Raw genomic sequence first — 19,640 nt, 5'->3', positions numbered from 1 at the left:
CATCTATTTGCCATAAAATGATGGGACTGGATGCCATGATCTTAGGTTTCTGAATGTTGAATTTTAAGCCAACTTTTTCACCCTCTTCTTTCACTTTCACCAAGAGGCTTTTTAGTTCCTCTTCACTTTCTGCCATAAGGGTGGTGTCATCTGCATATCTGAGGTTATTGATATTTCTCCCGGCAATCTTGATTCCAGCTTGTGCTTCCTCCTTATATCACAAATATTTGAGTTGTGGAAATAAATAAAACCACTCAAAAATGAAAACAAATAAGCTGTTTATTCAGAGCTTGCTATATTAAGGAAGCCAGCCACCATGACTTGCGTTTGGCAGAGATGCAGGCAGATGTTTATAGTGGGAAAGCTTTGTAATAAAAAACTAAGGCTTCAGGCATGCTCTGATTGGAGCTTGTTGGCATGAGGAAGCTGGAGACTGGCCAGCTAGCAACAGGCATCTTATATGATTGTTTTGGGGATCATACTTGGCTTTCTCTGCTCTTAAGTTGAAAGTAGGGACAAAAAAATGGGATGTTGATAGTCATCAACTGAGTCCTGCCCATTCTGGGTAGATAGTTTTGGGAATTCAGTTCCTCTTTCTAAACTGATTGGAGAAGGCAATGGCACCCCACTCCAGTACTCTTGCCTGGAAAATTCCATGGACGGAGGTGCCTGGTAGGCTGCAGTCCATGGGGTCGCTAAGAGTTGGACACAACTGAGCGACTTCCCTTTCCCTTTCCCTTTCTAAACTGATTGCCACAGAGGTTATGGCTCAGTGTTGTCATGTAAGGTCTGCCCATTGTCAATTTTTAGATTCATTCTCTGAGTTTCCAGTTTATGCCCGCAAGGCTTTTCCAATTTACATGAAATGTAATATTATGAATAATACTAGGGACTTCCTGGTTGTGCAGTGGCTAAGACTGCCCTTCCAATGCAGAAGGCCCAGGTTTAATCCCTTGTCAGGTCCCAAATGCTAAAGCTAAGAGTTCACATGCCACAACTAAGACCCAATGTAGCTGAATAAATGTTTAAAGAGGAATAATATTAACTGCTACCTTTATTATAAAATATTAGGTATGATATTGTAACCCCTAGAGCAACCATTTTAAAAATACACATATATAACTAATATATAAATTGAAATAGTAAAAATTATTTAAATAATCCCTAAGAAAGCAAAAGCAGGGAGAAGGGGGAACAAGAAGCAGAAACCAACAAAACCACAAGGACTAACAAAAAAACAAATGGTGCTCCTGAATGCAGCCACACGAGTAATTACATTAAATGTCAATGATCTAAGCCAGGGTAAGCAAGCTTTCTGTAAAGGGCCAGATGAAATATTTTAGGCCTGTGGGCCACTGGGTTTCTGTCAACTCTGCTTGAAATGGTCCATAGACATAAACATGCAAATAAATGGGCCTGACTGTGTTCCAAATAAATTACATTTACAGAAACTATAGGAGATTTCGCCTGCAGGTTGTAGTTTGCTGACCGATGACTTTGAGGTCTAGATTTTGTTTTCTTCCTCTGAATTATGCTGGACTTTGTTCTGATAGGCAGTTAATTCCAAATCTGGGAACTTCTCTTAATTCTCTCTCTCTTTTTTTTTTTTTTGGTCGGTTAGAACCACTTTGAAACTGAATTAGCAGTGTGAGATTTCTAAAGCCCAGCCTGGTGATGAGAATTTGGGCTGCAGATCCACAGGACAGCTGACTGGTGACAACCTCTTAGACCTAAAGCAGTGTTCCCACAATTCCTTGGGGAGAAGGGGAGAGTTTCAGATTTGTTTCCAGATCAGTCTTCGTCTAAGAAGACAGTCTTTCGGCATCCCTGTTTAATTATACTCCATTTCAGTCTGGGCGAGGGTGGCAAGGGAAATGGCACTGTAAAATGGGTCCCCCAGGACTTCCCTGGTGGTCTAGAGGCTAAGACTACATTCCAGGGACACTGGAGAGGACCTTGCTTTCTGAAATTCCCTCTTCTAGGCATCTGACTCTCCTTTCTTCTGCTTCACTGGTCCTGAAACTTTACAGCCACCTCTTTTCAGGTTCTTCCCTCTCAATCTCCTTATCAGTATACTCTTTGTCTTTTTTTTAAAAAAAATCCTCTAACTGTAATTTTATTGGGAATATGGAGGTAAAGGAGGTAAATATATTGTCAACCTGCCATGTTTAATTGAGAAGAGTATCCTAGTGTTTGGGATCGACAGGTACACACTGCTATATTTAAAATGGATAACTAACAAGGACCTACTGTAGCGCACAGGCAAGTCTGCTTAATGATATGTGGCAGCCTGAACAGGAGGGGAGTTTGGGGGAGAATGGATACATTACATGCATGGCTGAGTCCCTTCACTGTTCACCTGAAACTACCACAGCATTGTTTGCTAATCAGCTATACTCCAATACAGAATAAAAAGTCAGAAAGAAAAAAACACCCTGTTGAGGACCACTTCACAAGGCTTCTGAATCTCTACACCTCTGAAAGGCTGAATCTTTGCCATCACACTTTAATCAGTGCCTTGACTGATACAGAAATCCTAGTTTCGAAATTATTGTCCTTCAGAACTTGGGGGCTTTATTCTATTAGACTTCAAGTATCCACTGATGCTGATGAGAAGACTGCTGTTTCTCATGGGAATTCTTGTTCCTTTGTAGGTAATTCGCTTTTCTTTCTTTGAAAGATTTTATAGTCTTTTCTTTATCCTTGACTTTAAATTTCACAAGTTTGTCCCTAGGGGTGGGGAGTTTTAAAATCCATTTTGTTTGTACTTGGTAGGACTGCCACACCCCAAGAAGAATGGCTCTACCTCCATCTTCTTTTCTACATGTTTTAAAGGGTGAAAATGAAAGTGAAGTCACTCAGTCGTGCCCAATTCTTTTCGACCCCATGGATAGTAGCCTGCCCCAAGCTCCTCCATCCATGGGATTTTCAAGGCAAGAGTACTGGAGTGGGTTGCCATTTCCTTCTCCAGGGAATCTTCCCAACCCAGGGATCGAACCCAGGTCTCACATTGTAGACAGATGCTTTACCATCTGAGGTATGGTCCCTCTATTCTGGTTTATCCATCCATAGAATCCTATGTCCTTTCAATCTTCAAAAAGTTTCTTCAAAATCTATGAGCTGATTCCATCCCTGCCTTCTCATCTGTGTTATAGACTCTCTGTTACAGACTTTTCCATGAATCCTATAATCTCAATGGGAGTTGAGGAAGAAGATAAACATGTTTATCCATCTGTCACCTTGACCTAGAAGTTTCACTTCCCTTTCCACATATTCATCAGAATATTCAGGTTTTCTAAACCATCTTACACTTATTTGTACAAACCTTCACCAGAATAGTCTTAGAGGGCAGAACTAGTTTTATATTACATCATTTTGGTGTATTCCTAGAAGAAATGGTAATTACAATTTTTATGCCAGAGTAGAACTAAACAATTTAAGTTATTGCTATTGCTATGTATGCATAATTTCAACATTCTCAGATAAAAACATCCCAAGAAAGGGAACTCCCTGGTGGTCCAGTGGTTAAGAATAGGCCTGCCAATTCAGGGGACATGAGTTTGATCCCTGGTCTGGGAACTAAGATCCCACAGGCTGCAGGGCAACTAAGTCCGTGTGCCACAACTACTGAGCCCGCCCACACCAGAGCCTGTGCTCCACAAGAGAAGCCACTGCAGTGAGAAACCCGCGCCCTGCAACCAGAGAAAGCTGGCACAGAAACAAAGCCAGCACACACAAAAATAAAGAAAGAACTTTTTTAAATTCCGAGAAAGACCCTACAAAAAGAACAATGAGATTATAGTTCACCTTGCTCCTTTTTCTACTCCTTTCTTTTCTCTTCTCATTTCCCCTCCCCCAGCTTTTCTCTACTAAATGATCACCATCTTTAATTCCTTTCCCCTGCTTTCCTGAGTGGGTATATCTACTTTTGTTCAAATTACTTTTCTCATGCACTTTTGAAAAGCAGCCTATTAAGTAGTGCTGCTGCTGCTACTACTGCTGCTAACTTGCTTCAGTTGTGTCCGACTCTGTGCGACCCCATAGACGGCAGCCCACCAGGCTCCCCCGTCCCTGGGATTCTCCAGGCAAGAACACTGGACTGGGTTGCCATTTCCTTCTCCAATGCAGGAAAGTGAAAAGTGAAAGTGAAGTCGCTCAGTCGCTTTCGACTTCTATCGACCCCATGGACTGCAGCCCACCAGGCTCCTCCATCCATGGGATTTTCCAGGCAAGAGTACTGGAGTGGGGTGCCATTGCCTTCTCCAATTAAGTAGTGCTAGAGCCTGTAAATCATTGTAGAGTGTCATTGGAAAGGACTCCAACTCTAACATACTCATTAAAAAGGAATACCAAAGAAGTCTTAAATTCCTTGATCTTTATCTCTGAAAATAAAAAATTAAGGGTTCTTCATTCATCATTTAGACCACATGTTGCAGTTTGTTTCAGTTTTGTACTGTTTCCGTGGGCTTTGCTAGAAGTAAGAACAAGCTTTTCAAGATCACTATTTAGTAGTTATGTCTTCCAGCCCTTGAAATTCTTCATAAGAATAGAAATAACAAAAATATGCTTCAATATGAAAATAATTAACCGTCATGTAGTGAAAGCTAAATATGTAATTTGAAAAACTGATTTTATACAACTCAAATATCCTGAATGTTATAGCATATTGGAACCATAAATACATCATAGCGTTATTGCTGTTAGTCATCATACATATGCCTATCAATTCTAAAATGTTTTCTTTTGGCTTTTGTGAAATTTTTTGTTTATTCTCTGACTTGTCCAGAAAACTTGGGTATTTTCTAGCCAAACAAGTCAAGAGTTTTTCAAAATGTGAACAGAAAGTTTATTTACTGGTATAAAATTTTAAGTAACATTGAAAATTGCCCAGGTATGCCTTAAAAAGTTTTGTTTTACAAATGTTAGAAATGGTCTTGAAATGTTAATACTGAGCTGATAGTTGAAGTTTCTAACTCTGATGAGACTCAAATTTTTATTGTTAATTTATGAAGAATTTAGTTTACCCCAAAACTGTCCTGACATTTAAACAAATACATTCTCAGAAATATTGCTACTCTCAGCATTAAATATTGGGAACTCTTCCATCCCTATTAAACTTGCTATTGTCATTATATCATTCATTACATGATAAGTGCCAAGAAATAGGTATTTTAGTAAATCATATTTTATACATATGAAATCAAAGGAATTTCATATACAGGCACACCTCATTTTATAGTGCTTTGCAGATATTACCTTTTTTTTTTTTTTTTTTTTTACAAACTGAAGGTTTGTGGCAACCCTAGATTGAATAAATCTCTTGGTGCCATTTTTCCAATATCATTTGCTCACTTTGTGTGTCTGTGTTACATTTTGGTGATTATCAGCATATTTCAAACTTTTTCACCATTATTATTATATTTGTCCAGGTGACCTGTGATCAGTGATCTTTGCTATTACTACTCACTAAAGACTCACATGATGGTTAGTAGTTTTGGGCAATAAAGTATTTTTTAATTAAGCTATGTACTTTTTTTTAGACATAATGCTATTGCACACAATAGACTGCAAACATATGGTGTAAATGTAACTTTTTTATGCACTGGGAAACCAAAACTATTTTGTGGCTCACTTCATTGTGATGGTCTAGAACCAAACTCAACTATCTCTGAGGTTTACCTGTAGTTTAAATCTCCAGATTCAGTTCTCTGAAGAAAATATTCTGAGTTTAAAATTTGCTTCAGAAATAAAAAGGGCTTTGCTTTTACAGAACAGTCTTTGGCAACATTAGACTCTTCATCGAAGCTAAATTCTGAATGAGAAGCTAAGATTTGGCTCTGTCAGTCCAGATTCTTCAACAAGGCCTTTTGTCTCTGGTTCATTGATTTTCCAATCATACAATAAGGAAACTAATACTTCTGTGTTTGTAGAGTTGGGGTGGGGATGGGGATCATATCATCTGTAATAAATCTATGCCTTCCATAATCTATGCCTCTACCTTCTACTCCAGACAAAAGAAAACCTGTGCTATAGGGGGGAAAAAAAGTAATAAGTTTACCTCAATTAAACTTGAAGTTGGACTCCAAAATTATTGTAGTCAATTTCAGGCTTTATGCCTTGGAAATAATTTTCAATGCTAATGATGGTAGAATGTTCATAATTAAAGCAATTGTTTCACTTATCGTTGCCAAAATTTCACTTCATGGAAATTAAAACATTTAAAGGAATTGTACTGACCTAGAATGAACATTTGATTGACGCTTTTCAGTTAACAGAAGAAAATTTCTTCTATTTAAAAAAAAAAAGGTATATTTAGTAGAGCTGTTGGTTTTGCTTACTAAATCTCAAACAATTTGTCCTGTGGGAAATTACTTGTGACAAATTTGCTTGAAATTATTATTGCAGAATTTGTGGAATAATATATGGGAAATGCACGCGTGAGTGTACATATATCTGTAGACATTTTTTAAGGCAAGAAGTTTTTAAGAGATTACAGAACAGAAAGAAAGAACCCAAGATTCAAAGCATGAGTACCCTTAAATGACAATTTACCAGGAAGTGGACCAATAAAATGTAGTCATTTTAGTGCAAACAGACTTACTCTGTGTCCAGAGGACTACCTGTTCAATGAGGAGACTCCAAGTGACAGGCCAAGGTCAGAAAACTACAGGAGACTTTAGACTGGGTCCTCAACATAGTAAAAAATAAAAATAAAGGCACTGCGTTTCTTAAGAACTGGCCCCCTGAATTTCCTTTCTCTGCTTCAGAATGTGGAAAAGACATACATTTAGGAACTTTAGGCCAAAGAGTTTTCAAAGGATTATGCAGCATCGAATATGACTTGGTAGTATTTAGCATGTTTACAAACACATTTTAAAATATTTATATCAAGATCTATATAAAAATGAAACTGTGAACAGCTGGACAAGAACACTGTTCTACCCGCCGAACTTTTTTCCAAGTTCCTTGACATCGAGGATTGCCAATTGCTTGCCAATGGAGGGTCTGATTTCTGAAATGATATTTTGAAAATGTGAGTTACACTAAAGCAAACCAAAGATGATTCTAATTTACAGAATTATAAATTAAGTTTTTTTAAAAAAAAAAGGTTAACACTTGAAGTTTTTAAGTGCATTACAAATTGAAATTAAAAAACAAACATCATCACAACACAACTGTTTCTTTTCTTGGGGTTCTGTCAAAACAAGTTACCATTTAATCCTTATTTGAGTACCTCTCCCTACCCTGCACATTGAGAACTGTAGTTTGAGGTCACTGCATTCGTGACTCTCAGTTGCTCTGAGTATATGAAGTGTTGCATAAAGGAAAATGACTTTCTGTTTTGTGTACGGTTTTTTAGTATATTTTTACTGGAGTATAGTTGCTTTACAGAGTTGTGTTAGTTTCTACTGTACAGCAAAGTGAAGCAGCTGCTGCTGCTGCTGCTAAGTCGCGTCAGTCATGTCCGACTCTGTGCGACCCCAGAGATGACAGCCCACCAGGCTCCCCCGTCCCTGGGATTCTCCAGGCAAGAACACTGGACTGGGTTGCCATTTCCTTCTCCAATGCATGGAAGTGAAAAGTGCAAGTGAAGTCGCTCAGTCGTGTCTGACTCTTAGCGACCCCATGGACTGCAGCCCACCAGGCTCCTCCGTCCATGGGATTTTCCAGGCAAGAGTACTGGAGTGGGGTGCCATTGCCTTCTCCACGTATGCATATATTGGCTCTTTTTTGGATTTCCTTCCCATTTAGGTCACCATTGAGCACTGGGTAGGTTTCCCTGAACTATGCAATAGGTTCTCATTAGTTACCTATTTTATACATAGTATCAATAGTGTATATCTCCCCAATTCATCCCATCTCCCACGGTTTCCCACACTGGCATCCAGATGTTTGTTCCCTATGTCTGTGTCTCTATTTCTGTTTTACAAATAAGATCATCTATGCCATTTTTCTAAATCCGACATATATGCATTAATACATGATATTTGTTTTTCTCTTTCCGACTTCACTCTGTATGACAGTCAGTCCCTAGGTCCACCCACATCTCTACAAATGACCAAATTTCCTTCCTTTTTCTGGCTGAGTAATATTCCACTGTATGCATGTAACGCATCTCTGTCCTTTCCTCTGTTGATGGTCATTTGGGTTGTCTCCATGTCCTGCCTATTTACATAGTGCTGCAATGAATGTTGGAGTGATGTGTTTTTCTGAACTATGGTTTTCTCTGGGTATATGCCCAGTAGTGGGATTGCTGGGTACTGTTTTGTGTACATTTAAATTAGAGGGGACTGAACCAAATGATTCCTTGTAATCCTTTCCAACTCTTTGATCCCATAATGAAAAATGTGAGCAGAGAAAAGAAAAAAGCCCTTATTATTGAAATTATTATTTTTTAAGTCACTGGAACTTCAGCCAGGGTTGAAGGTGCTTTATGGGTACATATTAAATTATAATATTCATTTTAAAGTCAAAATATGGATGAGGTAGTCAGGAAAATACTAAGTCTACATATTAAGTTTCTGTTTCATGTGAATTCTTTACCCACTTCACTCTTAGTGTACATACTCGATATAGAGGCTGTTGGACACAAGAGACTAATAAACATAAGTTCAAGTTATTAAATACTAAAATATGCCCTGGGAATAATGATTAACTGGAAAGGTCCACATTTTTCTTTCTAATCTATATTTTTACCAATTCCATCTGACATTTTTAAAAGCCATAAACCATACATCACCAATTCTACCTGTCTCTTAGTTATGAATAATGTTACTGGATTTAACTGGTAGATAAGTACAGGACTGGAATGGGTTTTTAGAAAGGTAAGATGTTTTCAAGGGTCAATTCTTTGGACAATCTAGATTTCTGTAGATTTATGCAATATTATAATTTACAAGAAACATATTTGGCCATCCAGGCGACTAAACTATATTTCTCATGTGTATTTGGTTTTTGTCCAGTTTCTAACTGACAGTCCCCAAAGCCATTGGAATTTCTTACATGTTGAGAGTGATAAAGGCATCTTTTTATGTGAGTAGGCAGATTTTTGGAAGCACCTGAAGTTGGGAGTTGGTTGCCAAGAGAATTAACCAGGTGGTTAGCAGGTTGGAATTCATGGCTCCACACCCCCAACCCCAAGGTCCAGGGATGGGAGAAGGGCTGGAAGTTGAATCAGTCAGTAGCCAATGACTCAATCAATGACCCTCCATAGTGAGCCATTCAGGAAAGCCAAAAGGACAGGGTTTAGAGGGTGTCTAAGTAAGTGAACACATGGAGAGGTGGGGAGAATGACACCCCTCCCCATACTTCTTCCCTGTCTTGCATTGGGCTGTTACTGAATTATATCCTTTTACAATAAACTGGTCATCTAATCAGGCGGCACTAGTGATAGAGAACTGGCGTGCCAATGCAGGGGACATAAGAGACACGAGTTTGAACCCTGGGTCGGGAAGACCCCCTGGAGGAGGGCATGGCAACCCACTTCAGCAATATTCTTGCCTGGAGCATCCCATGGACAGAAGAGCCCGGTCAGTTACCGTCCACAGGGTTTCAGAGAGTCAGACACAACTGAAGTGACGTAGCACACACACATGCACGGTCATCTAGTCAGTCAATGTGTCTCTGAGTTCTGTGAGCCCCTCTAGCAAATTAATCAGACCTGAGGAAGAGATCACGGAATCTCTGATGTATAGCCAGTCAGTCAGAAGCACAGGTTAACAGGTAACACAGCCTGAGTTGGAAACTGGTATTTGAAGGGGGTGGCAGGAGGGAGCAGTCTGGTAGGACTGATATTAAGTTAGAATTGAGTGTCAGAATTAAGTTAAATTGTTGGATGCGAACCTGGTGTCCCATGAATTGCTTCATGCTGTGTGAGGAAATCCCACCCCACCCCATATTAAAATGGAGTGCTTAGAACATCAAAAGAGTTTATGATCCTGCAAAACTAGGCCCACCAATACTATCTTAGTCATGACTGTGACTGCCTCACTGAGCAGTGGTTCTGAAATTTTGCTGTGGTTATGAATCATCTGGACAGGGTTCAGCAAACTGCGACCCATGGGCCGAATCCAGCCCACCCACCCCTTGTGTAGTCTACAGGTTAAGAATGATTACTACACGTGATCCAGAAATTCTACTCCTGTATATATATATATATATCCAAAGAAAATGAAAAGAGTGATTCAAAAACATACAGGCACCCCAGTGTTCATAGCGGCATTACTTACAATAGCCAAGACATGAAAGCATAGAAGTGTTTACCAATGGTTGAATGAATAAAGAATATGTGGTATACTCAGACATAAAGGAAATGAAATCCTGCCAGTTGCAGCAACATGGGTGGATCGGCAGGGGATTATGCTTGGTGAAATAAGTCAGATAGTGAAAGGCAAATACTGTGTATTATCATTTGTATGTGGATTCTGCAAATCAAAACACACTAGTGAAAATAACAAAGAAACAGACTCACAGATACAGAGAACAAACTAGTGGTTACCAGTGGGGAGATGGAAGGGCAAGGGACAGCTAGGGTTGGGGGTTAAGAGGCACAAACTACTCTGTATACAATAAACAAGCCACAAGAATACAGCACAGAGAACACAGCCAATATTTTATAATAACCATAAATGGAGTATAAGCTATAAAATTTTTCAATTGCTATGTTGTACACCTGAACCTGTGGCTCAGCTGGTAAAGAATCTGCCTGCAATTAGGGAGACCTGGGTTCAACCCCTGGGTTGGGAAGATCCCCTGGAGAAGGAAAAGGCTACCCTACTATTCTGGCCTGGAGAATTCCATGGACTGTATAAATCCATGGGGTCGCAAAGAGTTGGACACGACTGACCGACTTTTACCTCACTTCACTTTCACACCTGAACCTAATATAATATTGTAAATCAACTCTACCTCGACTTTTAAAAAATAGGAATAAAAATAATGATTTTTATGTTTTTAAAGAACTGAAAGCAATTCATAGATTATTTCATGATACATACAAATTCTATAAAATTGAAGTTTTAGTGTCCATTAATACAGTATTACTAGAACAAAGGTAAGCTCATCTGTTTGCATAGCGTCTATGGCTGCTTTGGAGGCAGGTCTCTGACGGTCCCTTGAGACCTTGGTCTGAGCCCTAATATCCAAATTCACCCACACCTCTCTGGTACAGAACCTCTAAGTCCTAGAGTGTGAACTGGGTCCTGGACTCTGGAACGGCCAAATGGAAGTTTCTCCCCACTGTTGTGACTCCCCAAATTGAATACTGGTCTGCTGTGCATGACATGAAAAGGACATGTCTCCCCAAATGAGGGCCAAGAGAAATCCTCCAACCAGTTTCTCTGCCTTACCCGTCAGAGTCCAAGCCATCGCCAGAACAACGAAGGCTCACAGAGTTCATAGCTGGAGGCTGACAGTCCACACACACTGTGTAGCCCTCTCGGAGATATTGCATCCATCGGGTCAGGGGGCGATTTTCCAGGGCACAGTGGTGAGTCAGTGACTCTGTCTTGAACTCCATACAGTATCTAGAACAACAAAAAAAAAGAGCAATTTCACTTGCTGTAATTGTAATGATTGGATGGGCCTAAAAGTTCATTCGCATGTTCCCATACCACTTTATGAAAATATCCAAATGAACTTTTTGGTCAACAAGAACAACAACAAGAAGTGCCCTGATGTTGTAGAAAGTCTTAGGAAGGCTGGAACCCCCTGAGGATGCCTGACAGCCCCGGGGAAGGTAGGATGTTGCCTTGTCACGGGTCACAGAAGGCCTGGTCAAGCTTCTCACTCGCTGAACTCTTGACATCTGACAACTGAACCTTTTTGCTGTTTTTCAATCCATGGTTGAATTATTTGGTCAACACCATACTGCACAAATTTTATCTCGTGTCCTATCTAGTTTGACTGTGAAATTATGTCTCAAAACACATTTCAGTAGGAAAACTGCCCTTGATAACTTTGCGGAGATTTTAATGAATTACAGAAATCGAACAAGAACTTGCTTGAGTCTGAGAACATGTGAGCCCCAGGAAGGCTGGTCCCGGATGTCCAGGCCAGCACCTCACCACCATTCCCGGGACCTTCCCTATACCCACTCTCCCGGCTCACCTACATAATCTGGGGCAATGAGGTGAGTTTTGACTCAAAGTCAAGCATCAGAGTTATACTGGACATCACAGATGAAAGGACACGGGAACCTGAGACACAGTTTTCTGTAACAGACTAGAGTCACCTTACACTGAGCTGTGGAAAACTCTAGCATTATATTATGTGACTAGACCCTGAAGGCCCCAGGGGTGCATTCAGACATGGATGAATATTTGAGAGTTTTGTACTTAAAAGCAACACAATTTTACAATTCTTCAGGGAAACAAAACAGCACGGCATTTTAGGTTCTAACTACATTAAAATGGGCTCTTGTGTTTTAATCCATATAATTACGAATTGTAATAAGTTAGATGGGAAGTGTTTAGAGAGACTGTTTCAAAGAAGATCTTTAACGATGGTAGGTAAAGTTTATTTGGTACCTTAAGGTACTAACGTAGGAAATCTATGATGCAGCTTCAGTCAGCTTCAGACAGCTTAACCCTGACATTTTTTCAAGGATATTTGCTCATTAAATTCTCACAGCAACCCCACGCGGTAGGAATCAATATTCTCATTTTATAAGAAGGAAAAATTGAGGCGCAGTAAGAGGTGGTGTGGGGATTTGAACATGCAGCCGTCTGGTGTCCCTATTCTAACAGCAGAAGAGTGGGCTTCTAATGAGCACGGAGGTTCCTTCTGAGCCATTAGGTCTTGACAGAAAGGCTCAGACCTCAGATGGGGGCCATGTTCAAATTCACAAACAGAGGTGGTGCTGGAGTGCACGGTTCCATAAAGACTATAAGCTGAGCATCCTTAGTGTGAATGGCAAAATATACCATCTCATTTCTATACAGCATGTTTCTTCTTAGGGATCAGAGACAAAATATTTCTAGCCCCTTCCACCAAAATAAAACAGGGAAGGGGCAAGTATTTCCCAGCTCTGGGATAAAGAGTCACATTTTATTTGTTCAAAGTACATGAACAATACCAGAAGAAATTCCATCCCAACAAGTTACCTTCGTGAGCTGACTTGACCATCCGACTGGAAAAAACATGAGAAAAACAAATAATACCAAATTACCCAGCGTCCTCTGTGCGTGTGGTCCAGTGTGGGGAGGCCGCCTGTCTTGTTCGCTCCTTGTTGAACGCAGAGGTAGTTATAAAGGCAGGGACTGGAAAAGGAGAATGACCTTGAACACGTGCAGCTTGAAGTCTCCAGAGCAACTGTTCCCAAACTCGGTTTCAAACCCATCCAAAGCCCTTCAGTCCTAGACAGTTAAGGACTTAGGGAAGGTCATGGACACATGGCTATATAGAAAATGGATAACCAACAAGGACCTACCATAGAGCACAGGGAACTCTGCTCAATGTTGTGTGCCAACCTGGATGGGACGGGGAGTTTGGGGGAGAATGGATTCGTGTATATGTATGGCTGAGTCCCTTTATTGTCCACCTGAAACTATAACATTGTTTACAGGCTATACCCCAATACAAAATGTTTGGGGTGTTAAAAAAATAAATAAATCCCTCTACCCCTAAATCTAAGGGACACCACCAAGGAGTGAAGGAGGTGAAGCCAGAGACCCCAGAACCAAATTCCATAAAGCCTCATGCAGCACAGTTGGGCAGGGAGGGGCACGCTTGTCTGCAGTGATCTCACCATGTGCAAAGGAAAGTGGGGGGTGGGGCCAGGGGGTAGGGGAGGCGTGGGGGCAGGAAGCAGAGGGAATAATAAAAAGATGGGTGGGGTAGGGGAACCAAGGGAAAAAGTAAGGTAATAGAGAAAGGGAGATTTGTTTTTTTTATGAAAAGAAGAGAAACAGAGAAGAAAAGTGAAAAGTAGAAAGAATAAGGCAAGAGAGAGAAAAGGAACAAAGGCGAGAGGAAGAAGACAAGAGAGAAAGTGGAGTAGAAGGAGAAAAAAAGAAAAAGGCAACCTTTCTAAATGAGAACGGGAAAAACAGGAACAGCAAAGGAAGGAAGAGTGAATGCTCCCAGGTTTTCTGATAACCACAGCCTGGAAGCTTCGCCACCAACAACACAGCCCAGGGTGTGACCATCAGGTGCTGGCCAGCACGGTGCTGTCCCCACTCCAACTTTAGGGAAGGAAGGTCTTGAAGGGTCTCTCCTCCTCACTGCCCCCCCAACACCCTCACTTCTGATACTCTGGGTCAGAGGAAAAAAAAAAAAAACAGCCAGAAACCCTTTCCTTCCACCTCTTCCCTCTTATTTTGCCTTCCTCCTATTTCATCTGTAAGTCTGGGGTGGGGGCATCTGTTGCTCTGTGTAGCCCCTGGGGACGATCTCTTGATTCCATCCTGCTGTCAATTCAAGGAAGACAGGGTTTTGCCTTGAACATCATGGTAGCCCTCACATATTCACATGCTCAACAAATATGTGTTCAAGGAATGAATGGGTCGATGAATGAATGAATAAATGAAGTCATGAAACTGCCATGAGTTTCACAGGTCCTATTTCCCTGAGGTCTTCTGTTCCTATACTGAATCTTGCAGCTGAGAAAGCTCTACTATCCTTCTGACCTCTTATTTCAGAAATTGGACCATTCTGGGAAGAAGAGATACCAACTGAGATTGGCTTGTGAGATGCCCAAGTCATCAACAAGAGCACAAGGGCATGGGGGAACCAGCAGCAAAATAGATGCTTCAAGCCTGTATGTTCATCTTGCTAAGTTCCTTCCAGCCACGAGGTGGCAGCCTGAATTCTTTAGATTTTCTGAATGAGATGTCATTTTTCTATTACATGGAAACATAAGACAGGCATAGCCACTTGGTCCTAAGAGTTGTAGGCACATTCGTGTCCCATGTGTCTGGGCATCTAATCTCTTGTCTGAACACTACCCACTCTTGTGTAAGCTCTAGACACCCAGCTGAGTGGCTCTTTCTTGCTGTGATAGCATGTTTGTTTTCTGAAGAGAACATGTCATTCTTTCTAAATGTGACCGTAGCTTTGGAACTTCCAAAATTCACGGACAGAATCAAAAAGGAGAAGTGAATGCATGTACGTCAGGATCCTTCTGTTTCTCTTAGACCTAATTATCAGAAACAAACATCGAAAGGGTTTTCATTTTCTTATGGACTGTTTTCATTTCTGTTCTTTTGACACACATATGGACTTATTCACTAAGTAAAGAATACACTTACTGCTAAATCCTTATAGCATCCTACCAGTCAAACTATAACATTTTCAGAATATGTTTCTTTAGTTCAAAACATTTACCTGAGCTCCTAATTTGTATTGCGCATGTTATTACAAAAGTTCAAAGGCAATGCACTTAATATATAGCTCAAGGGAAAAAATGCTTGGTTAGGAAGTAGAGGGTAAGTGTAGGACTACAGTTTCTCATATGAAATCCGAAGAAAAAGTTCTGAGATAATAAAACTAACAGCTACCAGTGATGCACTTCTGAGTAAGTGTTTTTCATGCATTCAGTTCAGTTCAGTCGCTCAGTCATGTCCAACTCTTTGCAAACCCATAGACTGCAGCACGCCAGGCTGTCCATCACCTGTCCATCACCAACTCCTAGAGTCAACTCAAACTCATGTCCACTGAGTCAGTGATGCCATCCAACCATCTCATCCTCTGTCGTTCCCTTCTCCTCTCACCTTCAATCTTTCCCAGCATCAGGGTCTTTTCCAATAAGTCAGTTCTTCACATCAGGTGGCCAAAGTATTGGAGCTTCAGCTTCAGCATCAGTCCTTCCAATGAATATTCAGGACTGATTTCCTTTAGGACGGATTCGTTGGATCTCCTTGCAGTCCAAGGGACTCTCAAGACTCTCTTCTCCAACACCACAGTTCAAAAGCATCAATTCTTTGGTGATCAGCTTTCTTTATAGTCAAACTCTCACATCCGTACATGACTACTAGAAAAACCATAGCTTTGACTAGATGGACTTTTTTTGGCAAAGTAATGTCTCTGCTTTTTAACATGCTATCTAGGTTGGTCATAACTTTTCTTCCAAGGAGCAAGAGTCTTTTAATTTCATGGCTGCAGTCACCATCTGCAGTGATTTTGGAGCCCCCCAAAATAAAGTCTCTCACTGTTTCCATTGTTTCCCCATCTATTTGCCATGAAGTGATGGGACCAGATGCCATCATCTTCGTTTTCTGAATGTTAAGTTTTAAGCCAACTTTTTCTCTATCCTCTTTCACTTTTATCAAGGAGCTCTTTAGTTCTTCTTCGCTTTCTACCATAAGGGTGGTGTCATCCACATATCTGAGGCTATTGATACTTGTCCTGGCAATCTTGATTCCAGCTTGTGTTTCATCCAGCCCAGTGTTTCTCATGATGTACTCTGCATATAAGTTAAATAAGCAGGGTAATAATATACAGCCTTGACGTACTCCTTTCCCGATTTGGAACCAGTCTTGTTGTTCCATGTCCAGTTCTGTTGCTTCCTGACCTGCATACAGATTTCTCAAGAGGCAGGTCAGGTGGTCTGGTATTCCCATCTCTTTAATCATTTAATTTTCACAACCATTCTTTGAGATAGGACCAATTATTTCCCTTTCACAGATGAGGAAACTGTGGTCCAGAGAGCATAAGAAACATGTTCAAGGCTCAAAAGTGTGGCAGTCTGACTCTATTACAACACAGATGACAAAGTTTCACTAGTTTATTAATATTAATGTTTCAATACGGCAGCGTATTACTGATAAATTGCTTAAATTTGGTTCCATTTTCCCTTTTTGTCCCTTTGTGAAGTGAGAGCGGAGAAAGGAAAGCGGGGAAAGGTTAGCCCTGACACTCGGAGCCCCCTCAGGCTGGGGGATGGGCAGGAGGTGTGGCTCAGGGGTGGGGGAGGGCCTGGGGCAGGAGGGCACCTTGTATATTTGCAAAGTGCTTTCATAGTCTACATCACCGATCTTCACCAAAGCTCTGTCTAGACAGAGGTTTTCTCATCAGAAAACAGGCTCATGGAAGTTAAGGGAAAATAAATAGTAAATGACCAAGCAGGCACCCCAGTACAGACAATCAAGTCTATTTTTTAAGACCTACTATCCAAAAGCAGAGACATCACTTTGTAGACAAAGGTCCATATAGTCAAAGCTATGATTTTTCCAGTAGTCATGTACAGATGTGAGAGTTGGACCATAAAGAAGGCCGAGCGCCAAAGAATTGATGTTTTTGAACTGCGGTGCTGGAGAAGGCTCTTGAGAGTCCCTTGGACTGCAGAGAGATCAAACCAGTCCATCCTAAAGGAAATCAGTCCTGAATATTCATTGCAAGGACTGATGCTCAAGCTGAAGCTCTAATACTCTGGCCACCTGATGCGAAGAACTGACTCATTAGAAAAGACCCTGATGCTGGGAAAGATTGAGGGCAGGAGGAGAAGGAGGCAGAAGAGCATAAGACAGTCAGATAGCATCACTGACTTACTGGACACAAATTTCAGCAAACTCCAGGAGATAGTGGAGGACAGAGGAGTCTGGTGTATAGCAGTCCATGGGGTTGCAAAGAGTGGGACATGACTTAGCAACTGAACAATTGAACAATTCAAACTCAGTGTTGAGTCTCTGTGGTTAAGACCAATCATAGAACTGAGCAGGAACCCTGGACCTTGTCTCCTCTGTGTCCTGGCCCCTCCAGCCCAAGCTTGGTTGGATGGCACATTCTACTAAGGAGGTGTCCTTCCCTTTGGCACGAGTCTAAAGTAAACAAGCCAAGAACCAGATCACGTAGAGGACTCTGAGCTAGCTCCATTTTTTAACATTCCCCACAAATTTAATTTTTCACTAAGAGCAGTAGGTAATTTAGAAATTATTTTTGCCTCCAGTCTCCCTTCTGCTTCTGTGTGGCAGCACATAGCTGGTGCCTCAGGACAAAAGCTTTCAATAAATGCCCATTCTCCTGCCTCTCCCCTTCCTGGCAACAATATTCAATGTAATAGATTCTTTGTTAACAGACTATTTGCCAACTTTTCTGGCATCCCATCAACCTACCATTGTTCGCTTTTAGGGCAACTTCCACTTCTAAAAGAGTGGCCCCACATGTACTTACTTTGAATGTGAAAGTAAATTACATTTGCTTTGAGAATTTCATAAAGCCCTCTGACACAACGGGGTGTCACAAAAGCAGACTTAGAACCACTAGTCTGTAGATATGGTGTTGAAGAGAATGGAATGAAAATTTGACAAATAACGCCAGCCTAGAATCATACGGTTCATAATAGTGCACAGTGATCTTGCAGAAGGAAAACCCATATGAACAATAGTCAGTATGGGCAACAAACACATAATATATGCTTCTGGATTTGCTTTTATGATAAAAAATATACTCACGATACACATTAAATGAAACTGGAAGAGGGCAAAGGCTGTGTGTGAGTTTAGTCACTAAGTTGTGTTCACTGCTTTTGCAACCCCATGGACTGCAGCCCACCAGACTCTTCTGCCCATGGGATTTCCCAAGCAAGAATACTGGAGTGGGTTGCCATTTCCTTCTCCAGGGAATCCTCCCAACCCAGAGATCGAACTTCTGTCTCCTGCCTTGGCACGCAGATTCTTTGTTGCTGAGCCACCAATGGCTACTTGATCATTAATTAGAGTGTCTTCATAATTGTATTTTATTCACTGGCCTTGCATGGCCTTTATATTTCTACTTAGTTATCAGACTCTGTAATTGTGATTTTAAAATATTGGATTGGCCAAAAAGTTTGTTTAGGTTTTTCTGTTGGATATCATGGGAAAACCTGAATGAACTTTTTGGCCAACCCAATATAATAATAATATATCAATATTATTAACATTTATATAGTATTAACATTTCTATATTATTAACATTCATATTATAATAATATATTAATATCAATTGAACATTCATATTGATATTGTAAATTCATTGATTTACATTATCAATATTAATTTTCAATATAATTATAATCATAACAACTAATGATAATGCTTAAAAGCAAAACACTATTAAGGGACGGAACTCACAAGATTTAGGGCAATGAGATCACCTGTCATGCTGTTACCTCACTGAGCTCCAATGTCCTCATGTGTAAACCCAGAGAGATGACATTGTTCTATATCCATCAGTTCAGTTCACTTCAGTTCAGTTCAGTCGCTCAGTCATGTCTGACTCTTTGTGACCCCATGAACCGTAGCACCCCAGGCCTCCCTGTCCATCACAGGCAAAATAATGCCTCCCTCAAGATGTCCATGTCCATGTCCATGGAAGCAACCTAGATGTCCATCAGCAGATGAATGGATAAGAAAGCTGTGGTACATATACACAATGGAGTATTACTCAGCCATTAAAAAGAATACATTTGAATCAGTTCTAATGAGGTGGATGAAACTGGAGCCTATTATACAGAGTGAAGTAAGCCAGAAGGAAAAACATAAATACAGTATACTAACGCATATATATGGAATTTAGAAAGATGGTAACAATAACCCAGTGTATGAGACAGCAAAAGAGACACTGATGTATAGAACAGTCTTATGGACTCTGTGGGAGAGGGAGAGGGTGGGAAGATTTGGGAGAATGGCAATGAAACATGTAAAATATCATGTAGGAAACGAGTT

At 40.6% G+C, this 19,640-nt stretch overlaps 1 protein-coding gene across 1 annotated transcript in view; it reads right to left on the bottom strand.

Moving 5' to 3' along the window:
• Nucleotides 1–6,859: 6,859 nt before the first annotated feature.
• SBSPON (somatomedin B and thrombospondin, type 1 domain containing) overlaps nt 6,860–19,640 on the bottom strand; it is a 31,551-nt gene continuing 18,770 nt past the window's right edge. The window contains exons 4-6 of the mRNA XM_010846979.1: nt 13,169–13,259; nt 11,349–11,525; nt 6,860–7,012 (exon numbers count right to left, since the gene is read on the bottom strand). Coding sequence (XP_010845281.1) covers nt 6,895–7,012; nt 11,349–11,525; nt 13,169–13,259 — 386 coding nt within the window. The 3' untranslated portion in view covers nt 6,860–6,894. The remainder of the gene's footprint in view (nt 7,013–11,348; nt 11,526–13,168; nt 13,260–19,640) is intronic.

This window comes from Bison bison, unplaced genomic scaffold (assembly GCF_000754665.1).
Source record: "Bison bison bison isolate TAMUID 2011002044 unplaced genomic scaffold, Bison_UMD1.0 scf7180017864241, whole genome shotgun sequence".
In the NCBI taxonomy this organism is placed as follows: domain Eukaryota; kingdom Metazoa; phylum Chordata; class Mammalia; order Artiodactyla; family Bovidae; genus Bison; species Bison bison.
The sequence above is the reverse complement of the archived record's forward strand: the minus strand, read 5'-3'. Positions and strand labels throughout refer to the sequence as shown.